The sequence below is a fragment of the Cebus imitator genome, unplaced genomic scaffold (assembly GCF_001604975.1).
Source record: "Cebus imitator isolate Cc_AM_T3 unplaced genomic scaffold, Cebus_imitator-1.0 Scaffold826, whole genome shotgun sequence".
Lineage (NCBI taxonomy): Eukaryota > Metazoa > Chordata > Mammalia > Primates > Cebidae > Cebus > Cebus imitator.
The window spans coordinates 228,433-243,622 of NW_016108141.1; the positions used below are offsets into that span (position 1 = coordinate 228,433).

The window sequence follows — 15,190 nt, forward strand, 5'->3', positions numbered from 1 at the left end:
GATCTTGGCCCACTGCAGCCTTAGACTCCTGGGCTCAAGTGATCCTCCCACCTCAGCCTCCCAAGTAACTGGGACTACAGGCATGTGCCACCATATCTGGCTAATTTTTTATTTTATTTTATTTTATTTTATTTTAATTTTTGAGACGGAGTCTTACTCTTGCCCAGGCTAAAGTGCAGCAGTGCTACCTGGGCTCACTATGACCTGCCTCCCAGGTTCAAGTGATCCTCCTGTCTTAGCTTCCTGAGTAGCTGGCATAACAGGCCCGCACCACCATGCCCGGCTAATCTTTTTGTATTTTTAGTAGAGACCAGGTTCACCATGTTGGCCAGACTGATCTCAAACTCTGGACGTCAAGTGATCCACCTGCCTTGGCCTCCCAGAGTGCTGAGATTACAGGCGTGAGCCACTGCGTCTGGCGTAATTTTTTGTTTTTTGTAAAGACAGGGCTTACCATGTTGCCCAGTGTGGTGTTAATCTCCTGGGCTCAAGCAGTCTTCTCACCTCAGCCTCTCAAAGTTCTGGGTTTGCAGGCATGAGCCACCTCGCCCAGCCAGCAGTGAATTTTTTTCAGAATTGATGTGAAGTCATTTTCTAACCTCTGCCTTTTTACTTCACTGTAATTATAGAAGGAAAAAAATGCAAAGCCTGATTCAGAACACCACCACCATCTAGGGGCCTCTCTCTTAATTGCGAGCTCATCCTGTTATACCACGGAAGAGTGACCTTGGAGACCAGAGCTCAGCTTGTAGAGGTTAAATGATTTGCCTAAGGTCACAGTTACTTGCAGAGCCTAAAGTAAAACCTGTCTCTGCAGATTTCCAGTCCAGTTCTTTTCCATTTATTATGGCAAAGTGATACATTTCTCTTTAGCAGTCAAACAAGAAGAATTGATATGTTTCATTGGCCTGTAACGTTTGCAGCCTCTTGTACAATACTTAACGATTAGAAAGAATTACACAGACTGTATGAAAAAGCCTTGAAGTTTTATCCTTCAGGAAGAAAAATCCTGTCAGCTTCTCAGATTTATGTGGACAGTTTATATTGATGTTACCTAGAAACTGAAATATGAATGGATCCACTAATGGGATTTCCTTTTACTCTTTAATAGAGAATATCCGAATACCTAGAACATCAGATCTTGTACAGCTGTATCTTGTAGGGCTGTGCTCTTGGTAACAGTAGAGCAATCATAAATCTAAAGTTTCTTTAAAATATAACACAAAATGGAGCAATGTCCCAGCCGCCATGAGGAAAGCCACTGCCAAGAAAGACTGAGTCCCCCGTCCCTGCCCTCTCCCTGAAATAACGAACAGCTTGACCCCCTTAAAAAATATATATATGTGTGTATATATAAAAACACAAAACAGTGTTATTAGTATTTTGTAGTATAATAGATTAAAGCACTGTTAAGCTAACAGATTTATGTTTCAGAGTCCGGGACATATTCTGATTTTTTTTTTTTTTTTTTTGAGACAGAGTTTCACTGTCACCAGGCTGGAGTGCAGTGGTGTGATATCAGCTCACTGCAACCCCCACCTCCTGGGTTCAAGTGATTCTCCTGCCTCAGCCTCCCAAGAAGTTGGGACTACAGATGTACACCACCATGCCTGGCTAATTTTTCTATTTTTAGTAGAGATAGGGTTTCACCATGTTGGCCAGTGTGGTCTCTATCTCTTGACCTCGTGATCTGCCTGCCTCAGCCTTCCAAAGTGCTGCGATTACAGGCGTAAGCCACTGCACCAGGCCCACATTCTGATTTTTTTAAAGGAATTCTAATTATATGTATACCATGGATTATTTATCTTCAAGTACCATAAATTAGGCAATAATTAAATGAAATTTTTTTAGGAGAAGTAATGTTTTAAATTCATTATTCAATCATGAATATTACCTACTGGTTGTCTGTGTTTCACAGAAATTGACTGACAATACCAAATTATTGGCCTCTGGCCAAGCGCGATGACTCATGCCTGTAATCCCAGCACTTTGGGAAGCCATGACCAGTGGATCACCTGAGGTCAGGAATTCCAGACCAGCTTGGCCAACATGGTAAAACCCTATCTCTGCTAAAAATACAAAAATTAGCCGGGCTATGGTGGCACACGCCTGTAATCCTAGGTGGGAGAATTGCTGGAATCTTTGAGGCGGAGGCTGCAGTAAGCTGAAATCGTGCCACTGCACTCCAGCCTAGGCAACAGAGTGAGACCCTGTCTCGAAAGAAAAATACTTAAAAGGAACAGCTACATTTATTTCTCATCATGTAGAAGTACTTTATTGGATAGAGCCCTGACTCACGGATCACTGAGCCCACCACATTATCCTCTGGGCCCCCAAGAGGCTAGCAGCTAAAGAGCCTCAGCATTAGGCTGTCCCTCTGGTATGGACCAGAGATCACTCTATACTAGGGCAACAGTGGCATCTTGTTTCTAGACATGAAAACGTCAGAGCTATTAAAAGATGAACGTACAGTGACAAAACAGTTATCTTGTTTCATCTGTATATGCAGATGAAAGATAACAAAACAGTTATCTTGTTTCATCTGTATATGAGCTCTAAGGTCAGTGAATTTGGGATGCAAACAGAGGCCTGTATCTTTGCTGGTCAGAGAGGCTTGATTGAGCTATGAGAAGGCCCATATGCCCACTGCAGTCATGGGACTGGGGAAAAGGTTGGAAAGCAACAGACAGGTCAGGAGTTTGAGACCAGCCTGGCCAACATGATGAACCCCGTCCCTACTAAAAATATAAAAATTATCCGGGCATGGTGGCAGGTGCCTGAAATCCCAGCTACTTGGGAGGTTGAGGCAGGGGAATCACTTGAACCTGGGAGAAGGAGGTTGCAGTGAGCTGAGATCATGCACTCTAGCCTGAGCGACAACAAAACTCCGTCTCAAAAAAAAAAAGGAAAGCAACAAAAAAACAGGGCGTTCCAATACTGTGTATCTGTAAAACTGCCTAAGGGTGCAACAGTTGCCCCTCTGCAGGTTTGTCAAGTTGCTCCTGCTGGATAGGGATGGATAGCCTCTATATCACATTTTAGTTGATGGACGTAGGAACAGACCATTTTATTGAAGAGACTGGGGGTGATGTTGACACTATACTGTGCAAGAGGCTGAGGATTCTCATGCTCAGAGAAAAGGAGAATCAAGGATCACATTCCCCAGTAGGGCTGCTGAGCAGAGCCCCGTACCCTGATGGTCCCCACAAAGCCAGCAGCCACATCACTCAAGCTGGTGCCCATGAAGAAAGTGAGATTTTCTTCTTCAGGATTTGATAATGGAGACCATTCCCTCAGGCCATAGACAGTAATAATACTGACCATGGGACCAAGTGCAGTGGCTCACACTTGTAATCCCAGTACTTGGGGAGACCAAGGCAGGTGGATCACTTGAGCCCAGGAGTTTGAGACCAGCCTGGACAACATGGTGAAACCTCATCTCTACAAAAAATATAAAAATTAGCTGGGCATGGTAGTGCATGCCTGTAGTCCCAGCTACTCAGAAGGCTAAGATGAGAGATGGCTTGAGCCCAGGAGGTGGAGGTTGCAGTGATGACACCACTGCACTGCAGCCTGGACAAGTTAGTGGAAACTCTTTTTTTTTTGAGACAGAATTTTGCTTTTGTTGCCCAGGCTGGAGTGCAATGGCGCCATCTTGGCTCACCACAACCTCTGCCTCCTGGGTTCAAGCGATTCTCCTGCCTCAGCCTCCTGAGTAGCTGGAATTACAGGCATGCACCACCACACCCGGCTAATTTTGTATTTTTAGTAGAGATGGGGGTTTCACCATGTTGGTCAGGCTGGTCTCAAACTCCCTACCTCAGGTGATCCACTCACCTCGGCCTCCCAAATTGCTGGGATTACAGGCATGAGCCACCATGCGCAGCCCTGCAAAATTCTGTCTCAAAACATAATAATAGATAAATAATATAATAATACTGGCCAGGAATGGTGGCTCATGCCTATAATCCCAGCACTTTGGGAGGCGGGTGTATCACTTGAGGTCAGGAGTTTAAGACCAGCCTGGTCAACATGGTAAAACGCCATCTCTACTAAAAATACAAAAATAAAATTAGCTGGATGTGGTGGCACACACCTGCAATTCCAGCCACTTGGGAGACTGAGGCAGGAGTATTGCTCAAACCCAGAAGGCAAAGGTTGCAGTGAGTCAAGATTGTGCCACTATACTCCAGACTAGGCAACATGGCAAGAGTCTGTCAAAATAATAATAATAATACCATGACCATTGGAATATTGAACAACGTGATCAGATCTGGCCACATAATTCCTGGAGGTGAAGGCCAGGCTACTGTGCAGAGCCCCATACATGGAGCCCAGATCCTGAATACCATGGTAGCCAGGAACCTTGTCATGAGGCAGCACGGGGTGCAGAGTGGGGAGGAAGAGGTGTATTTAGGTTTGGTTTCAGGCCTGAGTAGGTGTGAAGGGGTGAGTTCAATGTGTGGAAAGCGTACCTCAGAGTGGGACAGAGAGACACCAGAATGCAGCAGGTGTAGCCAAAGCTGGCTAGTCCCTTTTAAAAACTGAGTCACAATTTACATAAAATGTGTAGATACTAAGTAAACAATTGTATGAGTTTTGACAATTATATACAAACCATGGATCAAAATGTAGAACATTTCTGTCACTCTAGAAAGTTTCTTCATACCCTTTTCCAGTTAATCACATCTCCCACTTCCCCTGACAAAGGCAACCACTGTTCTGATTTCTGTCACCATAGATTAGTTTTGCCTTCTTGAATTTTACAAAAATAGACTCATCTAGTATCTACTCTTTTCCTCTTGCTTCTTTCACTCAACGTAATATTTTTGTGATTTGTCCATGTTGCTGTAGCAGTAGTTCATTCCCTTTTACTACGACTGAGTAGTATTTCGGCATAGGAATACACCACAATTTGTTTATCCATTCCCCGTTGGCTTTTTTCCAGTTATTATCTACTATGAATAAAACTGGTACGGATATTTCTAAACAAGGCTTTTGTGGACATAGTATTTTATTTCTCTTGGATAAATACCTAGGAGTAAGCTGTTAGCTCATAGAATAGGTATATGTTTAATTTTATAAGAAACTGCCTATTTTCCAAAGTGGTTTGACCATTTCACACTCCACTAGCAATGTTTGAGAGTTCCATTTGCTCCCTGTCTTTTACCAGCATTTGGTTTTATTAGCCTATTGGTATTGTCAGTTTCATAGACATTTTCTTTTGACACAAAACAATTACAGTATCACAGGCTGGGCACAGTGGCTTACATCTTTAATCCCAGCAGTTTGGGGGACTGAGGCAGGTGGATCACTTAAGGTCAGGAGTTTGTGACCAGACTGACCAACATGGTGAAACCCTGTCTCTACTACAAATACAAAAATTAGCCGGGCATGGTGGCACATGCCTGTAATCCCAGCTACTTGGGAAGCTGAGGTAGGAGAATCACTTGAACCGTGGAGGCAGAGGTTGCTGTGAGCCAAGACTGCACCACTGCACTCCAGCCTGGGCAACAGAGCAAGACTCCGTTTCAAAAAAATTAAAATGGCTGGGGCGGTGGCTCACCCCTGTAATACCAGCACTTTGGGAAGCCAAGGCAGGCAGATCACTTGATGTCAGGAGTTCAAGACGAGCCTGGCCAACATACAGTGAAATCCCATCTCTACTAAAAAAATACAAAAATTAAAACAAAAAAAAATACAAAAATTAGCTGGACATGGTGGCACATACCGGTAGTCCCAACTACCTGGGAAGCTGAAGAAGAAGAATCGCTTGAACCCGGGAGGCAGAGGTTGCAGAGAGCTAAGATGGCGCCACTGAACTCTAGCCTAAGCTACAGAGTGAGACTCCATCTCTTAAAAACAAAACATAATAATAATAATAATAAACAATTATGGTATCACAAATAGATTTCTAGGAGCAGACCCCTGCAATAATTTTTCTACCTTGAATTCTTTTTTTTTTTTTTTTTTTTTTTTTTCCTGAGACAGAGTTTCACCCTTGTTGCCCAGGCTGGAGTGCAGTGGCACAATTTCGACTCAATGCACTCTGCCTCCTGGGTTCCAGTGATTCTTGTGCCTCAGTCTCCCAAGTAGCTAGGATTAGAAAACCTGCCACCACACCCAGCTAATTTTTTGTATTTTTATTTTTATTTTTGAGATAGAGTTTTGCTCTTATCTACCCAGGCTGGAGTGCAATGGTACGATTTTGGCTCACTACAACCTCTGCCTCCTGGGTTCAAGCAATTCTACTGCCTTAGCCTCACAAGTAGCTGGTATTACAGACCCCTGCCACCATGCCCAGCTAATTTTTATATTTTTAGTAGAGACAGGGTTTCACCATGTTGGCCAGGCTGATCTCGAACTCCTGGCCTCAGGTGATCTACCTACCTCGGCCTCCCAGAGTGCTGGGATACGTGTGTGAGCCCCTGCACTCAGCCCTGCCTTGACTTCTTAAATGATCTTAACAAATGGAAGCTCATTACCCTTCATAGCTGTCACACTTGCATTGCCAGTCACAGCATTACGTCAGAGAATTATGACTCATTAAATTGGTACAACTGTATATTTAAAGATATTAAAGATTATTACTAAAATTTGGAGCTGTGTTTAATAGGATTGTGGTTATATTTCTAAGGAATCATCTTTGAAATATTTGCTCAAATATTTACATTTGATACATTAAATTTGCTTCAAATAATTGGGGAGGAGAAATTGTCAGGAACTGTGCAGTGTTTGACATTTTACCCAATTTATAAGCTAAAAAAGTTAGCCTGTCATGGTTTCATGGATGTTAGTAGAAGACATGAGACTCCTGGGCCAGGAACAAAAGACTTTATTACTCACAGCAAAAGTGAGAACCAGTGTTTCATGTTCTTAAGTGTCAGTTTCCCATACCTCCCAAATCCCAAGCAGGAGATGCAAAGGGCCCATTATGCAGCCAGTTGTGTGACAGGAGAGGAACACTAAGATCTGCCACTTTTATAGCAAGTGGACGCAAGTTTCCTTTTTTTCCTAGGGGAGACGTTACCTCATCCCTCAAGGTTGCTCACAAGGGTGCAAACACAGCCCTGAGAAGTGGCCAAGGTGAAGAACAGTCAAGGTATTGTATTCTTGGCATAATCAGCAAGAATGTGCAGAGACACTTGGGGTCTACAGCACATTGCCTCTGTCACTGTTCACTCCTCAGCCTGACACATTCTTGGCCAAACTTAAATTTTGTACACAAGCATGCTACTCTAGCAACCACTTCAATTAATCTAACCAACAGAAGTCAGAACCAAATCCACTCAATTTGTCTCATATGATGTTTAATTAAGGCTATTATCAAGACTCAAAGCAGCAGAGGAGGCCAACCTGCAGTATTGATCTCAGTCATATTCTCCAGTGTCGCAGACAGCTCACTACGAATAAATCCCTGGGAGTACCAGTAGGTCTGATTTTAGGCAGCCATGAGGTATTCTAGGGCCAGGGTATTTTATTCATTAAGACCTGCACAGAGAGTTTAAACTGATTTGTTAATCTCTGGTGTCATTGCAATAATTAGACAATAGATGGGCCAGAAAATGACCCCTGTTCTTAATGGGGAGACATCTCATGACCCATTTTTCTCCTACATACAAAAATATAACTCCAAAGGACACAAGTCGCTCTAGTTCAGGACTCGTTGCTAAACCTGATTTGTATCATCACATTGGTTAAGTCACAGGGGCAGTGTCACCAAATAGCTGCAGCCACAGTTGCCATATATGGTATTATCTAAGACCACTCAGACATCAAAAGCATATGATCAGTCAGGTTGAACCAAGGTTTTGTTGGTCCTGATGTCTGTATACAATTGAATTTGGGTGTTGTTGATGGTTTCAGGCACAGCAAAACTGAGGATGGACCATGTCTAAAAGAAATTTCCTGTTTTCATAACACATTTCATAGTGGTTTGTACAAACCCGGCAGCAGGTCAGGCCACTTGATTCAGGTAGTGGTTTTGAATCAAGGGCAAAGTTTTGCCCCCCCCAGGGGACATTTGGCAATGTCTGAACCATTTTTATTTGTCACACTAGAGGAAAGGTGCTACTGGCATCTAGTGGGTAGAGGCCAGCATTAACTGCTAAATGAATTATCTGGCCTAAAATATCAATAGTGCCACGGTTGGAAAAACTGACCCAGGGAACAAACTGTGCATTAATTGTTCCCCTTCTAGCTAGGCACGGTGGCTCACACCTGTAATCCCAGCACTCTGGGAGGCCAAGGCAGAAGGATCCCTTGAGCCAGGAGTTTTAAGATCAGCATGGGAAATATAGTGAGACCGTATCTCTACAAAAAAAATAAAATATTAGCGAGGCATAGTGGCACGTGCCAGTAGTCCCAGTTACTTAGGAGGGTGAGGTGGGAAGGTCACTTGAGCTCAGGAGGTCAAGGCTGCAGTGAGCCATGATAGCACCATGGCACTCCAGCCTGGTCGACAGAGTGAGACCCTGTCTTTACTCTTTAGTGTGGTCTAAGGCGTTTTCTTCCCAGATGCCAGGATTGTTGCCTTTCCTCCACTGACACAAAATTAATACCTATAACAAAATTTTCTTCAATCATCCCTTCTTTCACCCAGACCTTTTGTCCTGATTACTACCCAGAAGACAGTGAAATGGAGATAATCCATCTCTGGGATTCTGGAACTGTCATATTCTGTGACCCAAATACCTTAGTCAGGTATGTGGAACAGGAGGAGGTGAGGATGATACAGTCAGTAACCTCTTTAATGCTCAACAATGCAGTTATCTGCAGATGGTAAGGAGTGTGAAATATTCATCAAATAATCTCACTTTTGGCTCACTGCTGAGTGGCGTTTGTGACAAAAGGTGCCCCACTGTCAGACTGCAAATAGTTTGGAAGACTAAGAATATATGACACATTAGTTTCAAGAGCTGCAATTGTGTGGTCAGTCAGTTGATCAGACTAGAACAGCACCTTCATAGCCTAAGAATGTCTCAGCAGCAGTGAGACGCCCCCCATGAGTCGCCCTAAGAGGAGACCAAAGGTCCAGTGTACTCAATCAGTTAGGAACAAGTGGGCCCATGTCCTGTGTAATATGGGGGTGTGTGTGTGTGTGTGTGTGTGTGTGTGTGTGTGTGTGTGTGTGTGTGTGTATTTTTTTTCCTAGACTGCTCAGCAGGAGCAATATGGTCTTATTTACCTCCAGACAAATGGGCTAACTTTAGGAGGGGTCACCAAGATTGGCATGCCTGAGAAAGAGTTCTTTACTGGGTGCCTAGTCTGCCATCATGGATGTGTTGCCATTGTGAGAACAATCCAGGTGGTGCTGACTTCATCAGCAGCTGGATTCCACTAGCTGTAATCAAGAGAACTGGCCCTTACCCATAGTCACCTACATGAGTGACCCAGATGTTCTGGTTGGCAGCTACAGTTTATTTTCATAGTTTATAGCCTTAAAAGGGATGTCTTTAGTCTGCCTTTCAAGTGGCAGACCAGATGTCTAGGTCATTGGTAACAGCCCAAGTCAGCAAAAACAGTGTGGTGGCTTACAAATGTAATCTCAACTTTGGGAGGTTGAGGCAGGAGGATCACTTGAGTCTAGGAGTTCAAGACCAGCCTGGGCAACATAGGGAGACCCCCATCTCTACAAACATTTTAAAAAGTAGGGCATGGTGACTCACACCTGTAGCCCCAGCTACAGATCCACCAGTGAGAAAAAATGGAATTTTTTTTTTTGAGATGGGGGGGTAACATTTCATTAAGGCTTAATCAGTGACTCCCATTATAAAATCAGTTGCAAATTTTCATCTGTGAATGATTTGTAATGAGATTTAATGTATTTCCTTTTTTTTTGGAGACTGAGTCTCTGTCACCCAGGCTGGAGTGCAGTGGCGCAATCTCGGCTCTCTGCAACCTCTGCCCACTGCAACCTCCGCCTCGCAGATTCAACTGATTCTCCTGCCTCAGCTTCCCAAGTAGCTGGTATTACAGGTGCATGCCATCACACCCAACTAATTTTTGTATTTTTAGTAGAGGCAGGATTTCACCATGTTGGCCAGGCTAGTCTTGAACTTCTGACCTCAAGTAATCCACCCACCTCGGCCTCCCAAAGTGCTAAATTAAAGATGTGAGCCACAGTGCCTGGCCTGGATTTCATTTTTGAAGATGTCTTTTCACAGGTAACGTGTGGCGCTCGGTATCCCTGCAGTTTGCAGTGTGTACCTCAGTATGAAGTGGTAAGTGCACCACATGTGGTCTCTGTGGCAAATACTCAACTCTACAGTTGTAGTGCAAAAAGCAGCAAGTGAGTCAGGGGCCATGCCTCGTGCCTATAATTCAGCACTTTGGGAGGATCCTTTTGAGTCCAGGAGTTAGGACCAGCCTGAGAAACATAGTGAGACCCTATCTCTATTCAAAAATAGATTTAAAATTTTAAAAAGCAGGAACTGGACAGGCGCAGTGGTTCACGCCTGTAATCCCAGCACTTTGGGAGGCCAAGGTTGGCAGATCACAAGGTCAGGAGATCGAGACCAGCCTGGCTAACACAGTGAAACCCCCATCTCTACTAAAAATGCAAAAAACTAGCCAGGCATGGTGGCACATGCCTGTAGTCCCAGCTACTCGGGAGGCGGAGGCAGGATCGCTTGAACCTGGGAGGCAGAGGTTGCAGTAAGCTGAGATCATGTCACTGCACTCCAGCCTGGGTGGCAGAGTGAGATTCTGTCTCAAAAAAATAAATAAAAAGCAGGAACTGACAATAATTAAAGATAAGTGAGTATGATTATGTTCCAATACAATTTTATTAGTGGATATTTATATTTATTTTGAATTTCATATAATTTTCACAGGCAGTATTTTTTCAAATCTATAAAAATATAAAAATCATTCTCGGCTTGCAGACTATACAAAAATGGAAACTGGCCAGATTTACCATAAGCAGCAATTTGCCAACTCAGCCTGCACTAAGGATTCTATCACATGGATGGTTAGGAATTGTAAGTGTAGCTGCTATAAGATCAGAGGCAAAGAAGTCCCTGATACAGAGAACCAAAGCAAGGAAACAGAATGCTGAAAACTGAAATTTAGGAAAACTTTACCCACAAAAAGAGATGTTTTTTTTTTTTTTTGAGAGAGAGTCTGGTTCTGTCTCTCAGGCTGGAGTGCAGTGGCTCGATCTCAGCTCACTGCAACCTCCTCCTCCCGAGTTCAAGTGATTCTGCCTCAGCCTCCCGAGTAGCTGGGATTACAGGTCCATGCCACCAAGCCCAGCTCATTTTTGTATTTTTAGTAGAGACAGGCTTTCTCCACATTGACCAGCTTGTCTGGAACTCCTGACCTCAAGTGATCTGCCTGGCCTGGCCTCCCAAAGTGCTGGTATTACAAGCCTGAGCCACTGCGCCTGTCCCACAAAAGATTTGAAACTATATATTGAAAGAACAGGCTGGGCACAGTGACTCATGCCTGTAATCCCAACACTTTGGGAGGCCGAGGCTGGTGGATTGCTTGAGCTCAGGAATTGGGAGACCAGCATCAGCAACATGGGAAAACCCTATCTCTACAAAAAATAAAAAAATTAGCTGGGAATGGTGCAGGCAACTGTGGTCTCACCTACTGAGGAGGCTGAGGTGGGAGGATCACTTGAACCTGGGAAGTGGAGGCTGCAGTGAACCAAGCTCGTGCCACTGCGCTCCAGCTGGGTGACAGAGCCAGAACCTATCTCAAAAAAAACCGGCCAGGAATGGTGGCTCACACCTGTAATCCCTCTGGGAGGCCGAGGTGGACAGATTACCTGAGGTCAAGAGTTCAAGACCAGCCTGGCCAACATGGTGAAACCCTGTCTCTACTAAAAATACAAAATTAGTTGGGCATGGTAGTGCACACCTGTAAACCCAGCTACTCAGGAGGGTGAGGCAGGAGAATAACTGGAATCCAGGAGGCGGAGGATGCAGTAAGCCAAGATCACACCACTGCACTCCAGCCTGGCAACAGAGAGAGACTCCATTTCAAAAAAGAAAAACAGCAGAGACTTCAAGGAGGTGAAGGTAAACACTGTGGCCACATAAAGGAAAGTTATTTCAAGCATAGGGAAGGGCAAGTGGAATAGGAGTAAGAGACAAAATCACATGGGATCTTTGAATCATGTAAAACAGACTTTCAGGGTCTGGTGCAGTGGCTCACACCTGTAATCAGGAGGATCACTTGAGATCAGGAGTTCCAGACCAGCCTTGGCAATATAGAAAGACTCCATTTCTACAAGAAATATTTTTAAATTAGCCAGCCATAGTGGCATGCACCTGTAGCCCAGCTACTCAGGAGGCTGAGGCAGGAGGATTGCTTGAGCTCAGGAATGCAAAGCTGCAGTGAGCTGTGATTACATCACTGCACTCCATTCTGGGCAACAGAAAGAGATCCTGTTCACAAAAAATAAAAGACTTCCACAAGAGAGGACTTAGGGAGACAAGGTAGACAGTAAGAATCCAAGTAGTAATGGTGGCTTGTTTCAAATAGCGAAAGGCGGTAATAACTGATTAGACTCCAGATATATATAGTTTGAAACAACTGTGAATAGTCATGAATGACCACAGAGGATTTTGGCCTAAGCAACCAAAAGGGTGGGTACGATTGAGATAGTACCATTTTAGAACATTAAATGCCTGACATCCAAGTGGGGATATCAAGTAAGCCCTTAGACAAAGCTGTATCTCCCAAAGAAAAGTATAGGCTAGAAATATAAAAATCTCCATTAAGCTTTGTGCAGTGGCAGTATCGTAGCCAATGAGGTTTATCCGAGGCGCGATTATTGCTAATTGAAAACTTTTCCAAATACCCCACTGTGATGACTTGCAATATATTCGGCATTGGCAATTTTTGAGTCTCTACAGAGACTGAAAAAATAATCTCCATTAAAACCAAGAACCTAGGGAGAGTATAGAAATGTCTAAGGACCAAGCCCTAGGGCCTTCTAAAACTGATTAAAAGTCTAAGAAATTAGCTAGTAAATGAGTAGCCAGTGATTTCAGAGGAAAAGCTTTGAGTTGAGGTTCTGGAAGATAGTTAAAATCAGGAAGAAATCAATTGTCAACAGTCACTAATAGGATGAGGTGACAGCAAGCAAAAATCACTAATAGAGGTCAAGTAAAAGACTGAAAATGGACCACCAGACTTAGCAACAAAATCATTGCTAATCTTCACAATGAAATTTCTTGGAGTGGTGTGAGGGAAAAGCCTAACTACAGCAAGTTCAAGAAAAATAAAAACTAAAAAATGTGGCTGGGCACCATGGCTCACACCTATACTCCTGGCACTTTGGGAGGCTCAGGCAGGAGGATCCCTTAAGGCTAGGAATTTGGGACCAGTCTGGACATAACAGCCAAGACCCTACAAAGAACTTAAAAACTAGCAGGGTGGGCCGGGCACAGTGTCTCACACCTGTAATCTTAGCAATTTGGGAGGCTGAGGCGGGAGGATCACTTAAGAGCAGGAATTCAAGAGGAGCCTGGCTCACACGGCAAAACCACTAAAACATGCAGAAGTTAGCCAGGCATGGTGGTGGGCACCTATAATCCTAGCTACTGGGGAGGCTGAGACACAAGCATCGTTTGAACCTGGGAGATGGAGGTTGCAGTGAGCCGAAATCACTTTCACTCCAGCCTGGGTGACAAAGCGAGACTGTCTTAAAAAAACGGTGTGGTGGCACAGACCTGTGTTCGAGTTATTCAGGCCTGGGAGAACGGCTTGAGCCCAGCCAGGAGTTTGGGGTTACAGTGATCTATGATCACACCATATATAAAAATATATATTCAAAAACATATATACTCTGAGAGTTTGTTGCCCAGGCTGGAGTGCAATGGCACAACGTCGGCACACAGCCTGGGTTCAAGCGATTTTCCTGCCTCAGCCTTCTGAATAGCTGGGATTATAGGCATGTGCCACCACGCCTGGCTAACTTTGTATTTTTAGTAGAGGTGGGGCTTCTCCACGTTGGTCAGGCTGGTCTCAAACTCCGAACCTCAGATGATCTGCCTGCCTCAGCGACCCAAAGTCCTGGGATTACAGGCGTGAGCTACCACATTTGGCAATTTTTAGACCACCTCACTTTGTAGCCCAGGCTGGAATGGAGTGGTGCACTCTCCACCTCCCAGGTTTAAGTGATTCACATGCATCAGCCTCCCAAGAAACTGGGATTACAGGTACCCACCACCACACCTAATTTTAATTTTTTTAGTGGAGATGGGGTTTCACTATGTTGGCCAGGCTGATCCTGAACTTCTGACCTCAAGCAATCTACCCACCTCAGCCTCCCAAAGTGCTGGGATTAGCGATGTAAGCCACTGTGCCTGGCCTCTAAAATATAATTTATGTGTAAAAAGTTTTTTAAAAAATCAAAAAAATTAAATGATACAGCTATATGAAAAATTCCTTTGAGCTTTGCCATAAAGGGGCTAAGGTGCTCTGGAAGGGTATACTAGTGTTTGTATGGTGATAGGAAGGACAGCGAAAAGGAATTGATAAAGGTGTGAACTGCTGGAGCCATGAGGCTGATTAGGCAAAAAAAAAAAAAAAAAAAAAAAAAAAAAAAAAAAAAAAAAAAAAAAAAAAAAAAAAAAGGCTGTCTTACGTCTTAGCACAATCCATCCAGTGGTATGACAGAAGGCAGTAATGATTAACATATGCATAGGTGGCAGAGTAGAAGTAGTGGAAATTTGTGGGGTTCTTTTCTCATCTGCTTTACAACTTTTTTAGTGACTATAGGAAGCAAGGTTATCAGCTAAGCAAATGAGAAAACTGAAGGCTTAAGAGGCAGAAACTGAATGATCAAGTGACTGGAAGGGGATAGCACTAAATGCCCGCTTATTAACAGCTTTTCTGCCCCTTTTCAGCTTCACGGTAAAGGTGCATAGTAGTACACTTATATCCAATTTGTTCACTTTATAGCTAGTGAGAAGCAGAAGATAGTAAACTCCATACAACAGGTCAGAAAAGTTTACCAGCTATCAAATTTACTAAGAATGTTCAGAAGCAAACCATCACAAATAAGACTTTTTATTTGCCACTATTATAAGTCTGAACTTTAAACAGATTCTTGGACTGGTGGTTCGTATCCATCAGCTCGTTCAACTTTAGCACCTGTCTCATCCCCAGTGGCTTTTCCAGAACTACTGCCTTCACCATGAAGCTCCATGAGTTTTCCCAATTCAAACTT

At 43.8% G+C, this 15,190-nt stretch overlaps 1 protein-coding gene and 1 non-coding gene across 2 annotated transcripts in view; one reads left to right on the forward strand and one right to left on the reverse strand.

Moving 5' to 3' along the window:
* Positions 1 to 12,733: 12,733 nt before the first annotated feature.
* On the forward strand, positions 12,734 to 12,872 carry LOC119469772. The gene has a single exon (XR_005198615.1). It is a non-coding gene; the product is annotated as a U4 spliceosomal RNA (small nuclear RNA).
* Positions 12,873 to 15,014: 2,142 nt separating this feature from the next.
* LOC108297680 (40S ribosomal protein S3a) overlaps positions 15,015 to 15,190 on the reverse strand; it is a 5,189-nt gene continuing 5,013 nt past the window's right edge. Inside the window, exon 5 of the mRNA XM_017520368.2 lies at positions 15,015 to 15,187. Coding sequence (XP_017375857.1) covers positions 15,059 to 15,187 — 129 coding nt within the window. The 3' untranslated portion in view covers positions 15,015 to 15,058. The remainder of the gene's footprint in view (positions 15,188 to 15,190) is intronic.